The sequence below is a fragment of the Microcebus murinus genome, chromosome 19 (genome assembly GCF_040939455.1).
Source record: "Microcebus murinus isolate Inina chromosome 19, M.murinus_Inina_mat1.0, whole genome shotgun sequence".
Taxonomy (NCBI): Eukaryota; Metazoa; Chordata; class Mammalia; order Primates; family Cheirogaleidae; genus Microcebus; species Microcebus murinus.
In genome coordinates this window covers 52,571,542-52,590,914 of record NC_134122.1, presented here as the reverse complement: position 1 = coordinate 52,590,914, position 19,373 = coordinate 52,571,542, and the positions used below count along the sequence as shown (strand labels likewise).

The 19,373-nt window shown below is 36.9% G+C and overlaps 1 protein-coding gene across 16 annotated transcripts in view; it reads right to left on the bottom strand.

Annotated features, from left to right (window-relative positions):
- The window catches only part of CDC42BPA (CDC42 binding protein kinase alpha), a 245,674-nt gene that overhangs the window by 96,030 nt on the left and 130,271 nt on the right, over positions 1-19,373 (bottom strand). For all 16 annotated transcript variants that reach the window (XM_012751184.3, XM_012751187.3, XM_012751188.3 and 13 more), the window contains one exon: positions 13,448-13,581. In XM_012751184.3, coding sequence (XP_012606638.1) covers positions 13,448-13,581 — 134 coding nt within the window. The remainder of the gene's footprint in view (positions 1-13,447; positions 13,582-19,373) is intronic.

The following is a 19,373-nucleotide window of genomic DNA, read 5'->3' as shown; positions in this document are numbered from 1 at the left end:
AATCTGAAATCCAAAAAACTAGTTCTAAGCATTTGAGATAAGGGATATTCGGCTGAGTGTGGTGGCTCATGCCTGTAATCCTGGTAGCCTGAGGTGGGCAGATCGCTCAAGGCCACAAGTTCTAAACCAGCTGAGCAAGAGCGAGACCTTGTCTCTACTAAAAACAGAAAGAAATTGATTGGCCAACTAAAAATATAGGGAAAAAAAATTAGCCAGGCATAGTGGCGGATGCCTGTAGTCCCAGCTACTCCGGGAGCTGAGGTAGTAGGATTGCTTGAGCCCAGGAGGTGGAGGTTGCTGTGGGCTAGGCTGACACCATGGCACTCTAGCCCAGGCAAAAGAGAGAGACTCTGTCTCAAAAAAAAAAAAAAAAAAAAAAAGATAGGATATATTCAACCTATAGAATTACAGGTCCTTAAATTGTTTGGGGGGGAAATAGTTTAGAATATGGATTTAGACTTTCTTAATAAGCATGGTTAAATTCAAGAGTAATTACCAAAAGACTAGAAAGAGTAAAATGTGGGAAAAAAATGTCAATTAAGAGGAAAAATGAAACGAGCTCTGGAGACTGTTCGTATAACATACTCAACACTACTGAACTATATACTTTAAAATATTTAAGATGTTAAATTTTATATTATATGTATTTTACCACAAGTAAACATTTTTAAAAGGGAAGGAAAAAAGACAAAAAGCACAGAAAAAGTATGACAAACAGCAAAAAATAAAGTAGTAGAAACATGTCCATATACCTTAGTAATCAAACTAAATATAAAAGCCCTAAGCTCATCAGTTAAAGGCAGTTTTTGTTATACCAGATTAAGAAATGAAATTTAAACTTTACTACAAAACGCGTTATTAAAGATATCACTACGCAATGATACAATGCAATATACGATGAAGAAATATCATTCTAAACTTCTGGGCATTCTATAAGATAGCCTTAAAATGTTAAAAAGATATTCCTATAACTTTAGAGAAAAATCGGTAAATATATCACCATAGTGAAAATTTTCAATTTTCTTAATCATTAATAAACTAATTGCATAAAAAATGGTGAATATAAAGATATTTTCAAGAATACACACTGAACATTTAAAAAATGGAATAGGGTAGGCCACAAAGCAAGTCTCAGTAGATCTCAAAGAACAGATATCATTATAGATCAAGTTCTTTAATGACATTTCAGTTAAATCAGAAATCAACAATAAAAAGATAAAACTCCATATACTGCAAATTTAAAAACAATTATCTGGATCAATGAGAAAAATCATAAGGGATACTAAAATATTTAAATAAAAAAATACAAAACAAAATGTTTATTATATACTAAAATTTGGAGAGACAGAGAGTCTCTGCAGAAAAGACAGATTCTAGGAAAAATTAGAAGAAAGAAGCAAGCAGACGACCATACATCAGATGAGGGTCGGAAGGAGGGGAAGCTAAGACCACGGGAGACTCCACGGGAGAAGGTTGCAGAGGAGAACTGGAAATAGAGACCACTCAAGTAGCCTGGAGACCAGTGGCAAGGGGAGGTGGAGTGGTTAACTCTCCCCCTTGCATCTCAGATTGCTGGTGAGCTCCCAAGCAGGTGGAGAGACCTGCGGACACCAGCCCAGAGACGGCCACCGCCAGTGAGCGGTATGCCTATAGCGGACATGGCACCAGGCTACCAACTCTCTCGGGGCAAATCCCTGTGCACAGACCCGAGCCCCACGGCAGGCACCATATTGCCTCATTCTCCCCTCGCCCTTCCCTATTTGCAGCTGCCAAGGAGAGACAATATAGCCACCAGCCAGAGGCACCTCCAGGGAATGGGACCTTCCCTTTTGGGGCCCTACAGCTGACTGAGGGGCACTCAGACAGTGAACTCCCTACCCACCAGCCCTCCCAGGTGCTGCCCACTCAGTGATTCCAGAAGAACGGGGCAGACCCTAAGGCTGAAAGACATCAACCCAGCTTGGGCTACCCTGGGTGAATTGGGACTGGCACTCCCCTCCCTAGCGGGGTTAGAGATTGAACTCCGGGGCCCAGAGGTCAGACCTGCAGACCACATCCAGTGCACCCATGTCTCGAATTGCCCTGGGCACAGAAGGAATATCCATGAACAGCCTACTGAGGTGTGTGTGCCTTCAGGGGCAGATCAGCGTGCTTGAGGGCAACCCTCCTACCAAAGGGAGGCCGTGAGCCCAGCCCAGGCGGTGTTCCTGCGCCGGGAACCTCTCGGCCAGTATCACAGCCAGGGTTACCCGGTGGTGTGAAGTCTGGCCTGCTGGCAGAGGCTCAGGAGTAGCCCCGGAGTTGGGGAGGGTAGAAAGGAGTGAGGCCTGTTCCAGACTGTGAGTCTAAGACAGCCCCAACCCCCACACACAGACTTTCTGACTGAGCGGGGCCATTCCAGCCCCTCCCAGACAGCTTTTCCCAGAAGCAGAGAACAGAACTTTGACCCCTGCTAACAGCATTGGTGGTACCTGAGGGCAGGTCCACCCAACCCAGCTCCACCCAGACTAACTCACAGACCAGCCCTCACTGACGGGGAGAATGACACACCTGGAAGTCCCAGGGCCCCACCCACCACCTGAGGAACTACAGTGCCTCTCCAGAGGAACAAGAACTGTATAAAAGACCCAAAAACAACAGTGTAGCCTGCTCCTCCCAGCAAGCGCCACCTACTGACAGAGAGGACATTCTGCACACCCTTTTACAGCACCTATTGACTCATCATACAGGGTGTGGTCGAATCTCTCTCACAAACACCACCTACCAGCTCAGAGACTAAACAGAGCGTGTCAATACCCAAATGAAAACCTAAAGGCAAGAAGCAACAACTGATCCAGATGGGAAGAAATCAGCAAAGGAACTCTGGGAATATGAAGAACCAAATGGAAAGCACACCCCCAAAGAGGAGCACCAGCCCCTAAGAAACGGACACCAACCAAAATCAGACCACTAAAATGACAGAAGAGGAATTTCGATCATGGATCGTAAGAAAAGTCAACAACTTGCAAGAACAACTAGATAACCAACACAAAGAAAACGCAAAAAGATTCCAGGACCTGAAACAAAAATTCACTAAAGAAACTGAAACAATGAAGAAAAGATTAACCCAACTCCTGGAAATGAAGAATCAATTCAGGGAACTACAAAACACATTGGGAAGCCTCAAGAACAGGGTAGATCAAACAGAAGAAAGAATCTCAGAGATTGAAGATAACACCTTGCAATTAAATAAATCACTCACAGAGATACAGCAGAGAAACAAGACAAAAGAGCAAAGCCTACAGGAGATGTGGGATTATGTGAAGAAACCTAATGTGAGGGTCCAGGGTTACCAGAAGGAGAAGCAGAAAACACTCAAGGGTTGGGCAAGCTATTTAAAGATAAGCAACGGAATTCCAAGGACAAGACCAGCCCTTCAAGAAGTACTCAAAACAGTGTTGTTACCCACGGATGAGCACAATAAACACTCACGAAAGTAAATCTACTCAAAAGCTAAAGATCAAAGCCCAGTTACCACAATGGCTCAAGAGAGAAAATAAGGCAACAAAGTTGCTTTGTTGAAAACAAACCAAACATAATGAACAGAAAACTGCCCCACCTATCAGTTATCTCAATAAATGTGAATGGCTTGAACTCCCCACTCAAGAGAAATAGGCTGGCTGAATAGATACAAAAATATGAGCCAAGTATCTGCTGCCTTCAGGAAACACATATAACCTGCAAGGATGCACTTAGACTAAAGGTAAAGGGGTGGAGAACAATATTTCAAGCAAACGGAAGCCAAAAGAAAGCTGGTGTTGGCCGGGCGCGGTGGCTCACGCCTGTAATCCTAGCACTCTGGGAAGGCCGAGGCGGGCGGATTGCTCGAGGTCAGGAGTTCGAAACCAGCCTGACCAAGACTGACACCCCGTCTCTACTATAAATAAAAAGAAATTAATTGGCCAACTAACATATATAGAAAAAATTAGCCGGGCGTGGTGGCGCATGCCTGTAGTCCCAGCTACTCGAGAGGCTGAGGCAGGAGGATCACTTGACCCCAGGAGTTTGAGGAAGGAAGGAAGGAGGAGTTTGAGGAGTTGAAGGAAGGAAGGAAGGAAGGAAGGAAGGAAGGAAGGAAGGAAGGAAGGAAGGAAGGAAGGAAGGAAGGAAGGAAGGAAGGAAGGAAGGAAGGCAGGCAGGCAGGCAGGCAGGCAGGCAGGCAGGCAGGCAGGCAGGCAAGCAAGCAAGCAAGCAAGCTGGTGTGGCAGTGCTGATTACAGATAACTTAGTTTTTAAATCAACAAAAGTAATAAAAGACAAAGAAGGTCACTATATAATGGTGAAGGGTACAGTTCAACAAGAAAACATAAAAATTCTAAATATATATGCACCCAACCTTGGTGTACCCAGATTCATAAAGCAAACTCTAATGGATCTAAACAAATGGAGAAACAACAACACCATAATTGTCAGAGACTTTAACACCCTACTGACAGCACAGGACAGATCCTCCAAACAGAAAATCAACAAAGAAATAATGGACTTAAACAGAACTCTAGAACAAATGGGCCTGACTGACATTTACAGAACATTCTACCCAAAAACCACTGAATGAATATACATTCTTCTCATCAGCTCATGGGTCATTCTCTAAGATTGACCATATCCTAGGACACAAAGCATGTCTCAAATAATTTTTAAAAAATAGAAATTATACCATGTATCTTTTCAGACCACAATGGAATAAATGTAGAAATCAATCCCAAAAGGAGTTCTCATTTTACACAAAGTCATAGAAACTAAACAACCTTCTGCTGAATGATCACTTCACAAAGGAGGAGATCAAGATGGAAATCAAAAGAGTCTTTGAACTAAATGACAAAGGAGACACAAGTTACCAAAACCTGTGGGACACAGCGAAAGCAGTACTGAGAGGAAAGTTTATTTCCAAAAATGGACAATTTCTTAGAAACACACAGCCTCCCTAGGCTCAACCAGGAAGAAATAAAAGTCCTGAGTAGACTGATATCAAGTACTGAAATTGAAACAGCAATAAAAAAACCTTTCTAAAAAGAAAAGTCCTGGACCAGATGGTTTCACACCCGAATTTTACCACATCTACAAAGAAGAACTGGTGCCTATCCTGCAGAAATTATTCCACAACATCCAGAAGGATAGAATTCTCCCCAACACACTTTATGAAGCAAACATAACCCTGATATCAAAACCAGGAAAGGATGCAACAAAAAAAGAAAAATACAGACCAATATCCCTTATGAATATAGATGCAAAAGTTCTCAACAAAACCCTAGCCACTACCCTAAAGAGAACAACTTGAAAGAAAAAAAAAAACAAAAACCCTAGCCAATCAAATCCAGGTGCTTGTCAAGAAAATAATCCATCACAACCAAGTGAGCTTCATCCCAGGGATACAGGGATGGTTAAACATATGAAAATGTATAAATGTAATTCACCATGTAAACAGAAGCAAAACCAAAGACCATATGACCCTCTCAATGCACGCAGAAAAAGCATTTGACAAAACTCAACACCCTTTTATGATAAGAACGCTCAACAAAATAGGCACAGACGCAGCTTACCTAAAAATGATACAAGCCATATATGACAAACCCACAGCCAATATCATACTGAATGGGGAAAAACTGAAATCAATCCCACTTAGAACTGGAACAAGATAAGGTTGCCCACTATCTTCACTTCTATTCAACATAGTGCTGCAAATCCCTGCTACAGCAATCAGACAAGAGAACAGAATTAAGGGCATCTAAATGGGAGCAGAAGAGATAAAACTCTCACTCTTTGCTGATGACATGATATTATACCTAGAAAACCCCAAGGATTCAACCAAGAGTCTCCTTGAACTGATAAATGAATTTGGTAAAGTCTCAGGATACAAAATCAATACACAGAAATCAGAGGCATTCATATACGCCAACAACAGTACAAGTGAGAACCAAATCAAAGACTCAATTCCCTTCAAAATAGAAACAAAGAAAGTAAAATACCTAGGAATATATTTAACTAAGGAGGTAAAAGACCTCTACAGGGAGAACTATGAAACACTGAAGAATGAAATAGCAGAGGACGTAAGAATACACCATGCTCATGGGTCGGCAGAATCAACATTGTTAAAATGTCTATACTACCCAAAGTGACCTACAGAGTCAATGCAATCCCTATTAAAATACCATCATCATTTTTCACAGATATAGAAAAAATAGTTTTCTTCTTCGTATGGAATCAAAGAAGACCCTGTATAGCAAAATCAATCCTAGGCAATAAAAACAAAATAGGAGGTATCAATTTACCAGATTTCAAACTATACTACAAGGCTATAGTAATTAAAACAGCTTGGGACTGGCACAAGAACAGGGACACTGGCCAGTGGAATAGAACAGAGAACCCAGATATAAAACTATCCTCATATAGCCAACTAATCTTCGACAAAGCAGTCAAAACATACACTGGGGAAAAGAATCCTTATTCAATAAATGCTGCTGAGAAAACTGGATAGCCACATGTACAAGACTGAAACAGGAACCACACCTTTCACCTCTCATGAAAATTAACTCACACTGGGTAACAGACTTGAACCTTAGGTGTGAAACTATTAGAATTCTAGAGGAAAATGTTGGAAATAGTTTTCTAGACATTGGTGTAAGCAAAGAACTTATGAAGAAGACCCCAAGGGCAATCACAGCAGCAACAAAAATAAATGGGACCTGATCAAATTAAAAAGCTTTTGCACAGCCAAAGAAACTGTCAAGAGAGCAAACAGCAAACAGATAGAATGGGAGAAAATTTTCACAAGCTACATATGTGATAAAGGGCTGATAACTAGAATTTATTTAGAACTCAGGAAAATCAGAAAGGAAAAATCAAACAACTCTATTAAAAAGTGGGCAAAGGACATGAACAGAAATTTTTCAGAAGACAGAATAATGGCCAACAAACATGAAAAAATGCTCAACATCTCTAATCATCAGGGAAATGCAAATCAAAACTGCAATGAGATATCACTTATCTCCAGTGAGAATGGCCTTTATCAAAAAGTCTCCAAATAACAAATGCTGGCGTGGATGTGGAGAGAGGAACACTCCTACACTGCTGGTGGGACTGCAAACTGGTTCAGCCTCTGTGGAAAGCCATATGGAGATACCTTAAAGTGATACAAGTAGATCTACCATTTGATCCAGCAATTCCACTACTGGGCATCTACCCAAAAGATCAAATGACACTCTACAAATGGGACACCTGTACTCGAATGTTTATAGCAGCACAGTTCACAATTGCAAAGGTGTGGAAACAACCCAGGTGCCCATCAATACATGAGTGGATTAATAAAATGTGGTATATGTATACCATGGAGTACTATTCAGCTTTAAGAAACAATGGTGATATAGCACCTCCTGTATTTTCCTTGATAGAGCTGCAACTTATTCTAGTAAGTGAAGTATCTCAAGATAGGAAAAACAAGCACCACATGTACTCACCAGCTAATTAGTATTAACGGATCAACATCTAATTGGACATACAGGTATAACATTTATCGGGTGTCTGGCGGGTAGGAGGGGGTAGGAAGGGATGGGTATACACAAACATAATGAGTAAGATGTGGAACGTTTGGGGGACAGTCATGCTTCAAGCTCTGACTCCAGTGGGGGGGGCATGGGCAATATATGTAACCTTAACGTTTGTACCCCTATAAGATGCTGAAATTAAAAATAAGGCAAATTGGAGGCCGGGCGCGGTGGCTCACGCCTGTAATCCTAGCTCTCTGGGAGGCCGAGGCGGGCGGATTGCTCGAGGTCAGGAGTTCGAAACCAGCCTGAGCAAGAGCGAGACCCCGTCTCTACTATAAAATAGAAAGAAATTAATTGGCCAACTAATATATACAAAAAAAATTAGCCGGGCATGGTGGCGCATGCCTGTAGTCCCAGCTACTTGGGAGGCTGAGGCAGGAGGATTGCTTGAGCCAGGAGTTTGAGGTTGCTGTGAGCTAGGCTGACGCCACGGCACTCACTCTAGCCTGGGCAACAAAGCGAGACTCTGTCTCAAAAAAAAAAAAATAAAAAAAAAAAAAAATAAAAAAATAAAAAAAATAAAAAATAAAATAAAATAAAAAAATAAGGCAAATTGGAAAAAAATAAAGTAAAATTTGGAGACGTAGTAAAAGCTATACTTAGGGGGAAACTTACAGCCTGAAATACTTACACAGAAAAGAAAAAAAAGATGGCCAGGTGCAGTGACACATTCCTGTAGTCCCAACGTTTGGGAAAGCCAAGGGGGGGAGGATAACTAGAGGTCTGGATTTCAAGACCAGCCAGGGCAACATAACAAGCCACCATCTCTACAAAATTAAAAAAGTTAGCTGAGCATGGTGGCGTGCACCTATGGCCCCAATTACTTGGGAGGCTGAGGCAGGATAATCACTTGAACCCTGGAGTTAGAGGCTGCAGTGAGCCATGATTGAGCCACTGCACTCTAGCTGGGTGAGAGAGCAAGATCCTGTCTTAGAAGGGGAAGTGAAAGAGGAAGGGAAAGTCGAAATTTAATGAGACTGAATTTCATTCAGAAGTTAAAGATATAACAAAACAACACAATAACCCTCTCCCCATCCCCAATATAAGGAAGAAGATAATAAAGATAACAGCAAAAGTCACTGAAATACAAATGAGAGAATAATAAGGATCAACAAAGGCAAAAGCTGGTTCTTTGAGACAATAATAAAATAGATATCTAGTGAGATGAATCAAGGGAACAAGCATGAAAGCACAAAGAAATAATATTAAGAAAGAAAAAGAAGGTATAACAATAAATCAAGAGAAGACCAAAAAGATAATAAGAAAATACAATGAAGAACTCTATGGCAATAAATTTGTTAATTTATGAAATGAACAAATGACTAGAAAAATATAGTGTATCAAAATTGTTTTAAGAAGAAACAGGATACCTAAATAGTCCTCTAACAATTAAAGTAACTAAACTAACAGTTAACAAAATCTCCCCATCCTTCTCGTGGTGGGGGAGAACCTTCAGACCCAGGCAGTTTTACAGGGTCATTCACCAATATTTTCAGGAACAGAGCATTTGTCTTAGATAGTCTTTTAAAGACACTAGAGGCAGCAGCAATGCTAATCAACTCAATCTATGAGAGCAGTATTATCTTGAGATAAAAAGGTAACAAAAATAAATTATAAGCTAATATCACTAATAAAAATAAAGGTAAAAATCCTAAAAAAAAAAAATTAGTAAATCAGTTCCAGTGATGTATAAAGTGGATATGCATGAACTCTCGAGCTAAATACCTTGTGTTGAAATTTCAACTTCCTCATTTTCTGTCTCTATGATTTTAAGCAAGTATACTTAACTTCTTGGTGCTCAGTCTCACCATTTGTAAAATGAGAATAATAATAATAATAGCTAAACTCATGGGGCTATGATGAAGATTAATCTAATATATGTAAAGTACTTAGAAAAGTACTATTAGAATGATATCTGCTATATAAATGTTACCTATATAATCATATTATTACTTAGAAGATAATACATGAGAAATGTAGGCTTAACTCAGAAATTTAATAATGATTTAACATTACAAATTACCTATAAATGTAATTCAGCACACCAACTTATTAAAGAATCATACAATCATAGCAATAGAGTATAGAAAAGCACATTTAATAAATTCAATATCCATTCTTAATAGAAAACAATAAACAAAATAGGAATAGAAGGCAACTTCCTTAAGCTGATAAAAAGTATTTACTAAAAACTTACAGAAAACATTATTAGTGGTAAAATTATTAGAGGCATTTTCTTTAAAATCAGGAACAAGATAGGGATGCCTGCTATTACCACTTCTATTCAATATTGTACTGAGGTTGTAGCTAATACAGTAAAACAAGGAGAGAAAGAAAAGTCATGAAAATCTAAAGGGAAGAAACAAACTCGTTATTTGCAGAAAACCTCAAAGAATCTAAAATATATCCCATTATAATTAAGAGATTTTAGCAATGTTGCTAGAACAAAACAGATATAGAAAAGTCGGTAAGAAAACATAATTTTAAAGATATTTAAAATGTTAAAAACAGAATATATATTTAAGGAAAGGCAAATGACACCTTTATGAAATTCTATGGAAGAACATTTTAAAAGAACTTTAAACATATGGAGAGATATGTTTGTGAATAAAAAGACTGTGGGGCTGCAAAGAAACTATTTATGTTTTTGCCTTTGTGAACAAATTTCACTACACCTGGGTTAAAAGTAAGTCTTGGAAAGTAATTTATGATGAAATTGGACAGTAAGAAAACTGAGAGATTTACCTTCTGGAGATAGTATGCTTACATTTCAAGATGGGATTGGAGAAAGGAAGAGCCTAGACCAAAGGGACTTCCTCTGTTACAGCAGGAGACACTGGGCTTATCTTTCCACTGGAGTCATTTATTTATATTTCAAAGGGTTAGAGAAAGAACTCAAGATCCTTCTCTTTAGATTTCCAAGGAGACTCTCTTAACGGGGGCAGGGGAAGAAGGAGGAAGTTGACTCTTTCCTCTATACAGACACTTGGGTAAATTTTTTCAGGGTTCCTTTTTTACAATACAGACTCCTTATGTGTAGGGTTTTATCCAGGGCTTCACCGTGGAGGTAAGAACTGGTGCACAGAGAAGCTATGTGGTTATTATTTGCTGTATGTAAATAATAGTAACTGATCTCCTCTTGTAATCTGTAAGTGCATTCAGAATAATAATAAATATGGACAGTAAGAACTTAAAGATTCAGTGTTATAATGATGTATATTCTCCTGATATTATTCATTGATTCAATGAAATTTCAACCAGAATTCCATCACAGTTTTCAAGGAACAATCAAGATGCAAACCCATGCATATATGGAAATTTAATATATGACAGAGGTGACACTGCACATCACTGGGGAAAGAAGGGTTTATTTAGTAAATGAACAACTGGTAAGCCTTATGGAAAAAGTGAAACTGGATCCTTATCTCACATGATACATAAAAATGAATTTCTGGTGGAGTAAATACATAAATATAAAAATCAAACTTTAAAACCTCAAGATAAAAATTTAGGATTATTTTTTTTAATCTCAGATTTCTTATACAATATAGCAAACACAGTAACCATAAAAATACTGATAAATTTGATTACATTAAATCTAAGAACTTGTGTTTATCAAGATTCCATAAAGAAAGTAAAAAGACCAGAGTTATATGTAACATACATAACTGACAAAAGATTAGAATGTCCAAATATTTTGAAGAATCCTTACAAATCAAGACAAACAACCTAACAGAAAAATGTAGGAAGAATATTAAGAGGCACTTCACAGAAAAAGAAATATAAATGATAAATAGACATATGTAAAGATACTTGACCTCATTAGTAATTAGAAAAATGCAAATTAAGGTCACAATAAAACATCCTTTTACACCTTTACACCTAAAGTCTCAATTTAGACTAGATTGGCCAAAAGTAATAAATCATGTAATATGAAGTATTGTTGAGCACAGAAACTCCTATAGAGTACTGGTGGAAATGTAAATTGGTACACTTTACATTTGGAAAACCATTTGGTATTATCATAAACAATTGGACTACTTGGTAACCCAATTAAAAAATGGACAAAGGTCCTGAATGGACATTTCTCTAATTCATCTACAAAGGGCTAATAGGTATATGAAAAGGTGTTCAACATCAATAATCACTGGAGAAGTGAAAATCAAAACAATGAGATGTCATCTCATATATATTAGAATGGCTATTATTGAAAAAACACAAACAATAACAAGTGTTGGCAAGGAATGTGGAGAAAAGGGAATTCCTTTCTACTGTTTGTAAGATATTAAGCAAATCACTTACAATTCTTTATTGGTATAATCTGTTTCTTTATAGCACTATCCTCTTCTCAAAATATATGAAAAAGATTCTTAGTATTAAAACTTATTGAAAATTAGCAAAGTACCTATTCAAGATAAATCTAGATATAAGGTTTTCATCTTTATTATGTTAACCAAATTTGACTGAGTAATCCTACCAATAAATACAAAATAATAAACACTAATATTACTTATAATATTATTAAATAAATAGAACAACTGTTTTAAATGCCAAATATCATTAGATTGACCATGAATTTAAATGGATCTTTATAAAACATTGCTTGAAAATCCCTTAAGCAGAAAGTAAAAATGTACTAATCTAATTCAATTTAATCTTTAATAGCTTTCTCTGTTAATTCTGTTGATTAGCTTCATCAGCTAAAGGTTGTTTTTTTTTTTTTTTTTTTTTTTGAGACAGAGTCTCACTTTGTTGTCCAGGCTAGAGTGAGTGCCGTGGCGTCAGCCTAGCTCACAGCAACCTCAAACTCCTGGGCTTGAGTGATCCTTCTGCCTCAGCCTCCCGAGTAGCTGGGACTACAGGCATGTGCCACCATGCCCGGCTAATTTTTTATATATATATCAGTTGGCCAATTAATTTCTTTCTATTTATAGTAGAGACGGGGTCTCGCTCTTGCTCAGGCTGGTTTTGAACTCCTGACCTTGAGCAATCCGCCCGCCTCGGCCTCCCAAGAGCTAGGATTACAGGCGTGAGCCACAGCGCCCGGCCGGTTGTTTTATTTTTAATGACCTCCATTTCTTCCCTTGCAACAAGGCTTACAAATCTTCCCAAGGACTTTGTTCTTTATTATCACTGCATTACGTATTTTATCACTGAACACAGTTTATACCACACCATAAGTACTGATCTTGTTTGCATTGGCTCTCTTTAGTCCCAACATTTTGTTTGTTAATGAAGGCCACAGTGCTTAACAGCATGTGGTTCAAGTAAAGTATTTCTAGTGTGTGACTATTATTTACACTACTGGGCTGTGTTAGAGAGTCTTAGCTATTAATAAATTTTTTTAACATTTATAATACTGTTTAAGAGTTACACAAAGTTCTTATGAAAATAACTTTAGCTTGTTTATCCATGCTGCTTTGAAAGATAAACTAACATTTTTTAAACATAATTAACTCACTGAAGAAATTTTATATTACAATCTTTTAATTATGTTTGTATCAGCAAGTTATAATGAAAACGTGTGTATTTTACATTTTTTCTATAGAAGCTAAATAGATTCTACTATTCTCTTATTTTTCATGCTTCTTTTTCAATAATATTCACTTTTAATCAAGTCTTTTGATTATTAACTTCTCAAAAGAACAAAAAATTCTGAACTTAGGAGTCTTAAGAATATAAAAGTTAAAAATTTTACATTACTAAATCAAATGACATATACCAAAATAATTCTTTAAGTTTTTAAATCATTTTTTAAAGATAAAATATACTATATATTATTATAATTCATTATGAATGTTTTCAGTATTCTAATTACACAAGAATGCTGAAAAGACTTTAACAATCTATTCATATATTTTTACCTTATTTAGATCTTCCCTTTCTTGTTGTAACGTTTTGATTTGTTTTTCACAAGCCTTGATTTGCCTAAAAGCATCATCTAGTTCTCGCCTCACAGAATTAGCTTCTTCAAGCTGCTGTTCCAAATGACTTGATTCTAAAAACAAAAGATAAAGTTTCTATTACTATTTGTAAAAAAGCAAATAATTGAACCCAAGGTTTAAAATAACTAAATTTTTTTAAAAAGAAGTATTATGAATTTGATATTAAGGCTACTGACACCACATAACCAGTGTAACTCATGACAAATTAAATGCTTATCAGTTCACTATAAAAATGGTAAATGGCATGTGCCAGTATGAAGATGTGAAAAATTTACATACAGAAATGCCTTACATATCTATTAAGACAAAAAGACCATACTTCCAAAAATAGCACCTTTAGACCACTTAAAAATGTAAAACTAAAAAGAACAGAACCAACCAAACAAAAAAAGACAAGTTTGTCTCTGTTGTTGGTAAACATCCTAGTGCTGAAGTTACTCAAATTATTTTAAGATTGTTTTGCTTCTAATATTGTGTTCCAGATCACCTAGCCTAGTTTACCCGTTTATTTGAAGAATAAACTCTGATTTCTAAAAGTAAATATCTGAAAAACTCTTATCTAAGCCAGCTTCCATTTTAATATGCAGAAACTTAGCTGAATCATTTGCCTAGGGTCACACTGCTAAATGAGTATCAGAGCCAAAGCTAGAGACCAGGAAATCTTGCAATGATCTTGCCAACTTACAAAGTACTGTTATTAAATAATGTTTAAAATTATCAGATCAGAAGAGTTATTATGAAACAAAATAAAATTATGCCTAAACAAAATTTAATAAATTGATAGGAAATGTTCTTGGTATCAAAAGTAAATTAGCAACGGGGCACAGTAGCTCACTCCTGTAATCCCAGTGCTCTGGGAAACTGAGGCAGGAGGGTCACTTGAAGCCAAGAGTTTGAGAACAGGCTAGGCAACATAGCAAGACTTAGGCTCTGCAAAAAATTAAAAATTTAGCCTGCTGTGGTGGTGGGTTCCTATAGACCCAGCTACTTGGAAGGCTGAGACAGGAGGATCACTTGAGCCCAGGAGTTCAAGGCTGCAGTGAGCTACAAGTGAACCACTGCACTTCAGCCTGGAGAATGAGAGCCTGTCTAAAAAAAAAAAAAAAGGTCAAATAGCAAATTAAAAGAACTGAAGTCAGTGAAAATAGAGAAATCTAAACGCATCCATTATTAGCTCTGTTCTGGACATTTTCTATTCTTTACACCTTATTACTCTAAGTGCCATCCCCATATAAGCAGCATCAGCATCCTCTAGGGACTGAGATATGCAGAATCTCAGGCCCCACCTCAGACCTAATGAATCAAAATCTTTACAAGATTCTCAATGATTCATTTGTACATTAGAGATGGGAGGAAGTGCACAAAGCATTTCATATTGTCTAAATGAAGTAGTGTAAATAAAATGCTAGTAGTCCTACTGAGAAAAGCATTTTATCTGTGTAGACAATTCCTATAGTCTAAAAATCATTCAAATGTATTAGTGTATCATGTACTAAATGGCTCTAGATTCCATAAATAAAATAACTTACCAAAATAACCAGTGCCATAAATTTCTAAACTTATTAAAAAGGTAGTTCTTTAGAAAGTCTATTTATATTTATGGTGGTATAGTTTTTAACAACTTTTGAAGATTATATGCAAAGTTGTATTTAACTGGTTGTCATGCTATCTTAATAGTATCATTTAATGAATGTTTTACATGAAGAAAACAAAAAATCATAGATTTTTTGATCTTATGGATCACAGGGTGTTTACTCTTATATTCAGAAAATTGTATTTTATCATTTTCTCTAATTTAAGCATTTCACATGGGAATCTTTCTACTTGCACTAATTTTTTTCAAACATGTTTAAATTATATTTTTCTGTTTTATTAAGTTGTTTTTTTTTCGGCATATTATGGGGGTACAGTGTTTTATTAAGTTTTTAACATATTTCAGATTTCAACAATTTAGTTTTAGGTAACAATTTACTTTTGCTATTTCCAGTAATTAGGAGTTAAAATTTAGCATGTAAGCAGCTGACTTCTGTCATTTCTTGGTTCACTTTAATCAAATTTTATGGCTAAGGAAAATCAATCTGAAGTAGTAAAATGGTACATTTAATAATCCCTCTGAGCACACTTACTTTCTTCCCTAACAAGTTTAATTTTTTTTTGCAAACTGTTAAGTTATTGACTTCTTTCAACTGCTTGTTGTTAGAAACAAAAAAATTCAGTATTTTATAAAGTTTCTGCATCATATAAGGTTTATAACAAACTCTATCTCATGGGATAATTTCAACAGCCTTTAAGAATATTTTATTGTATTATTATTATTTTGTTGTTTATTTTTTTATTTTAGCATATTATGGGGGTACAAGTGTTAAGGTTATGTACATTGCCCATGCTCCCCTCCCCCCTCAAGTCAGAGCTTCAAGTGTGTCCATCCCCCAAACGCTGTACCTCTTACTCATTATGTTTGTATATACCCATCCCCTACTCCCCCTCCCACCTGCCTGACACCCAATAAATGTTACTCCTATATGTCCACTTAGGTGTTGATCTGTTAATACCAATTTGCTGGTGAGTACATGTGGTGCTTGTTTTTCCATACTTGAGATACTTCACTTAGTAGAATGGGTTCCAGCTCTATCCAGGAATATACAAGAGGTGCTATATCACCATTGTTTCTTAAAGCTGAGTAGTACTCCATGGTATACATATACCACATTTTATTAATCCACTAATGAATTGATGGGCATTGGGTTGTTTCCACACTTTTGCAATTGTGAATTGTGCTGCTATAAACATTCGAGTGCAGGTGTCTTTTTCATAAAGTGACTTTTGATCTTTTGGGTAGATGCCCAGTAGTGGAATTGCTGGATCAAATGGTAGATCTACTTGTATCACTTTAAGGTATCTCCATATTTCTTTCCACAGAGGTTGAATGAATTTGCAGTCCCACCAGCAGTGTAGCAGTGTTCCTCTCTCTCCGCATCCACGCCAGCATTTATTGCTTGGGGACTTTGTGATAAAGGCCATTCTCACTGGAGTTAAGTGGTATCTCACTGTGGTTTTGATTTGCATTTCTCTGATGATTAGGGATGTTGAGCATTTTTTCATATGTTTGTTGGCCATTATTCTGTCTTATTTTGAAAAATTTCTGTACATGTCCTTTGCCCATTGTTTGATGGCGTTGTTTGATTTTTTTCTGCCTGATTTTTCTGAGTTCTAAATAGATTCTAGTTATCAGCCCTTTATCAGATGAGTAACTTGTGAAAATTTTCTCCCAGTCTGTGGGTTGTCTGTTTGCTCTCTTGATAGTTTCTTTGGCTGTGCAGAAGCTTTTTAATTTGATCAGGTCCCATTTCTTTATTTTTGTTGCTGATATGATTGCCTTTGGGGTCTTCTTCATAAATTCTTTGCCTAGGCCGATGTCTAGAAGAGTATTTCCAACGTTTTCCTCTAGGATTCTAATAGTTTCACACCTAAGGTTCAAGTCTGTTACCCAGCCTGAGTTGATTTTTGTGAGAGGTGAAAGGTGTGGGTCTTGTTTTAGTCTTCTGCATGTGGCTATCCAGTTTTCCCAGCACTATTTATTGACTAAGGATTCTTTTGCCCAGTGTATGTTATTGTCTGCTTTGACGAAGATTAGTTGGCTATATGAGGATGGTTTTATATCTGGGTTCTCTGTTCTGTTCCACAGGTCAATGTCCCTGTTCTTTTAATACAGATTCTCTTTTAGTTTCACCCCAGTCATTTCACTTTGGCTGCTTTGCAATGGAATTGTTAAAAAGAGAAATATATGTCAGAGTTCCATGTTTTACATGTCAGACCCTTTAAAATGCTTAAAAAGCCTAAAATATTGATTTAAACAACAATCTGTAATTATGAGAAGTACAAAGGGAAATGTACTGGATTAAGAAGAGTTAGAAAAGACAAACCCATCTAATTTTTATAAAATCCTCCAATATGGAGAGAAACACAGCACTTTTAATTTGGAAAACAGAATTTTGTATTCCCAAAAGAAAAAAAAGCCCAAATCAAGAATGCTTTGAACTTTGGTTAACTACTATAAAATGAGTAAGGCAGAGGAGCCTTTACTTTCACTACAACGAATAATAAATTTGACTACAACTTTGAAAGAAATCCTCAGAGACTATTAAATATATCACAGCACAATTTGCCATCACATTTAGATGAAGTTATTAAAGACTAGTTTTAGTGAACAAAGAGAAAAAGTTGTACTAGGAAAGTGGGTTAGTGCATACCAACTATATGGCTCTTAGCTCACAGCTGCTATTAGAACTCTAAAATACAATCTGTTAGTAACAGGATTGAACAAGGCATAATACATAGATATGTGCTAATTTTCTTGGCACTATGTGGCATATAAAACAAATATAAAATATGGTCTTGGTCTTGAAGGAAATAATCAAGTTTGGAAGACTAGAGTAACACTCTTAAAAATCATACATAAAGCAGAAAATCAAATACAAATTGTGTAGCAGGTTATATGTGCTATAGGAATTAAGAGGTCAAAAACAGCCTGATTAAAACAATACCCAAAGTGGGACAGTAGTGAGTTGGAAAGGGGCTAAGAACAGAGATAGAGGGAGGTTAATAGAACCATAGCATCCCCCTGACCTATAAAGAGCATAGTTCCATAGGTTTTCCATTATGTTCTTATTCCTAAAATAATTTATAACTTTCCTGAGATGCAAAGAGATTTTACTTCTAATCATGATGGGAGGAAAATAGGGTCCCTTATCATTGAGGAAAAAGTTTTGAGTTAGAGAGACAGATCACCGACCCCAAAGCAGTTAAAAAAAAAAAAAAAGGATTTTAAAAGTACATTATACATTATAATAAATTTTTCATTTAGAGAACAAAAAAATCCATTATTCTCTCATATAAAATACTAAATGAGGTATGAATTTTTATTTTTGTCTGCAGATACTCAACAAATACATATTTAGTGTCTGTTATATAATACTGGCATTGAGCTTGGTACTAGGAATAGAGTAGAAAAACAAACTCTGTTCCTTATTTGTAGGAGCTCAGAGTATGGTGAAAAAGCAGATATTAAAAAGACGTTATAGGGCCGGGCGCGGTGGCTCACGCCTGTAATCCTAGCACACTAGGAGGCCGAGGCAGGCGGATTGCTCGAGGTCGGGAGTTTGAAACCAGCCTGAGCGAGACCCCGTCTCTACTAAAAATAGAAAGAAATTAATTGACCAACTAAAAGTATATATACAAAAAATTAGCCGGGCATGGTGGTGCATGCCTGTAGTCCTAGCTACTAGGGAGGCTGAGGCAGGAGGATCACTTGAGCCCAGGAGTTTGAGGTTGCTGTGAGCTAGGCTGACGCCATGGCACTCACTCTAGCCTGGGCAACAAAAGTGAGACTCTGTCTCAAAAAAAGAGAAGTTATAAATAATTATAAATTTGCTATATTTTTCTAGGAATTTTAAAATATTGGAAAATACTACTATGGGGAAATACAAAATATAAAGTCATTAATGGTAGTTATTTGTGTACACAAAGATCTTGCTCAAGAAGTAGGGTCAAGCATGGTGGCTCAAGCCCGTAATCACAGCTCTTTGGGAAGCGGAAGTGGGAGGATTATTTGAGGACAAGAGTTTGAGACTAGCCTGGGCAATATAGTGAAACCCCATCTCTACAAATTTTTTTTAAAATTAGCTGGGCATGGTAGTGCATGCCTGTAGTCCTAGTGACTTGGGAAGTTGAGGCGGAAAAATTGCTTGAGGCCAGGAGTTTGAGGTTGCAGCAAGCTATGATAGTGCCACTGCACTCCAGCCTGGGAGACGAAGCCAGACCCTGTCTCTTTAAAAAAAAAAAATCT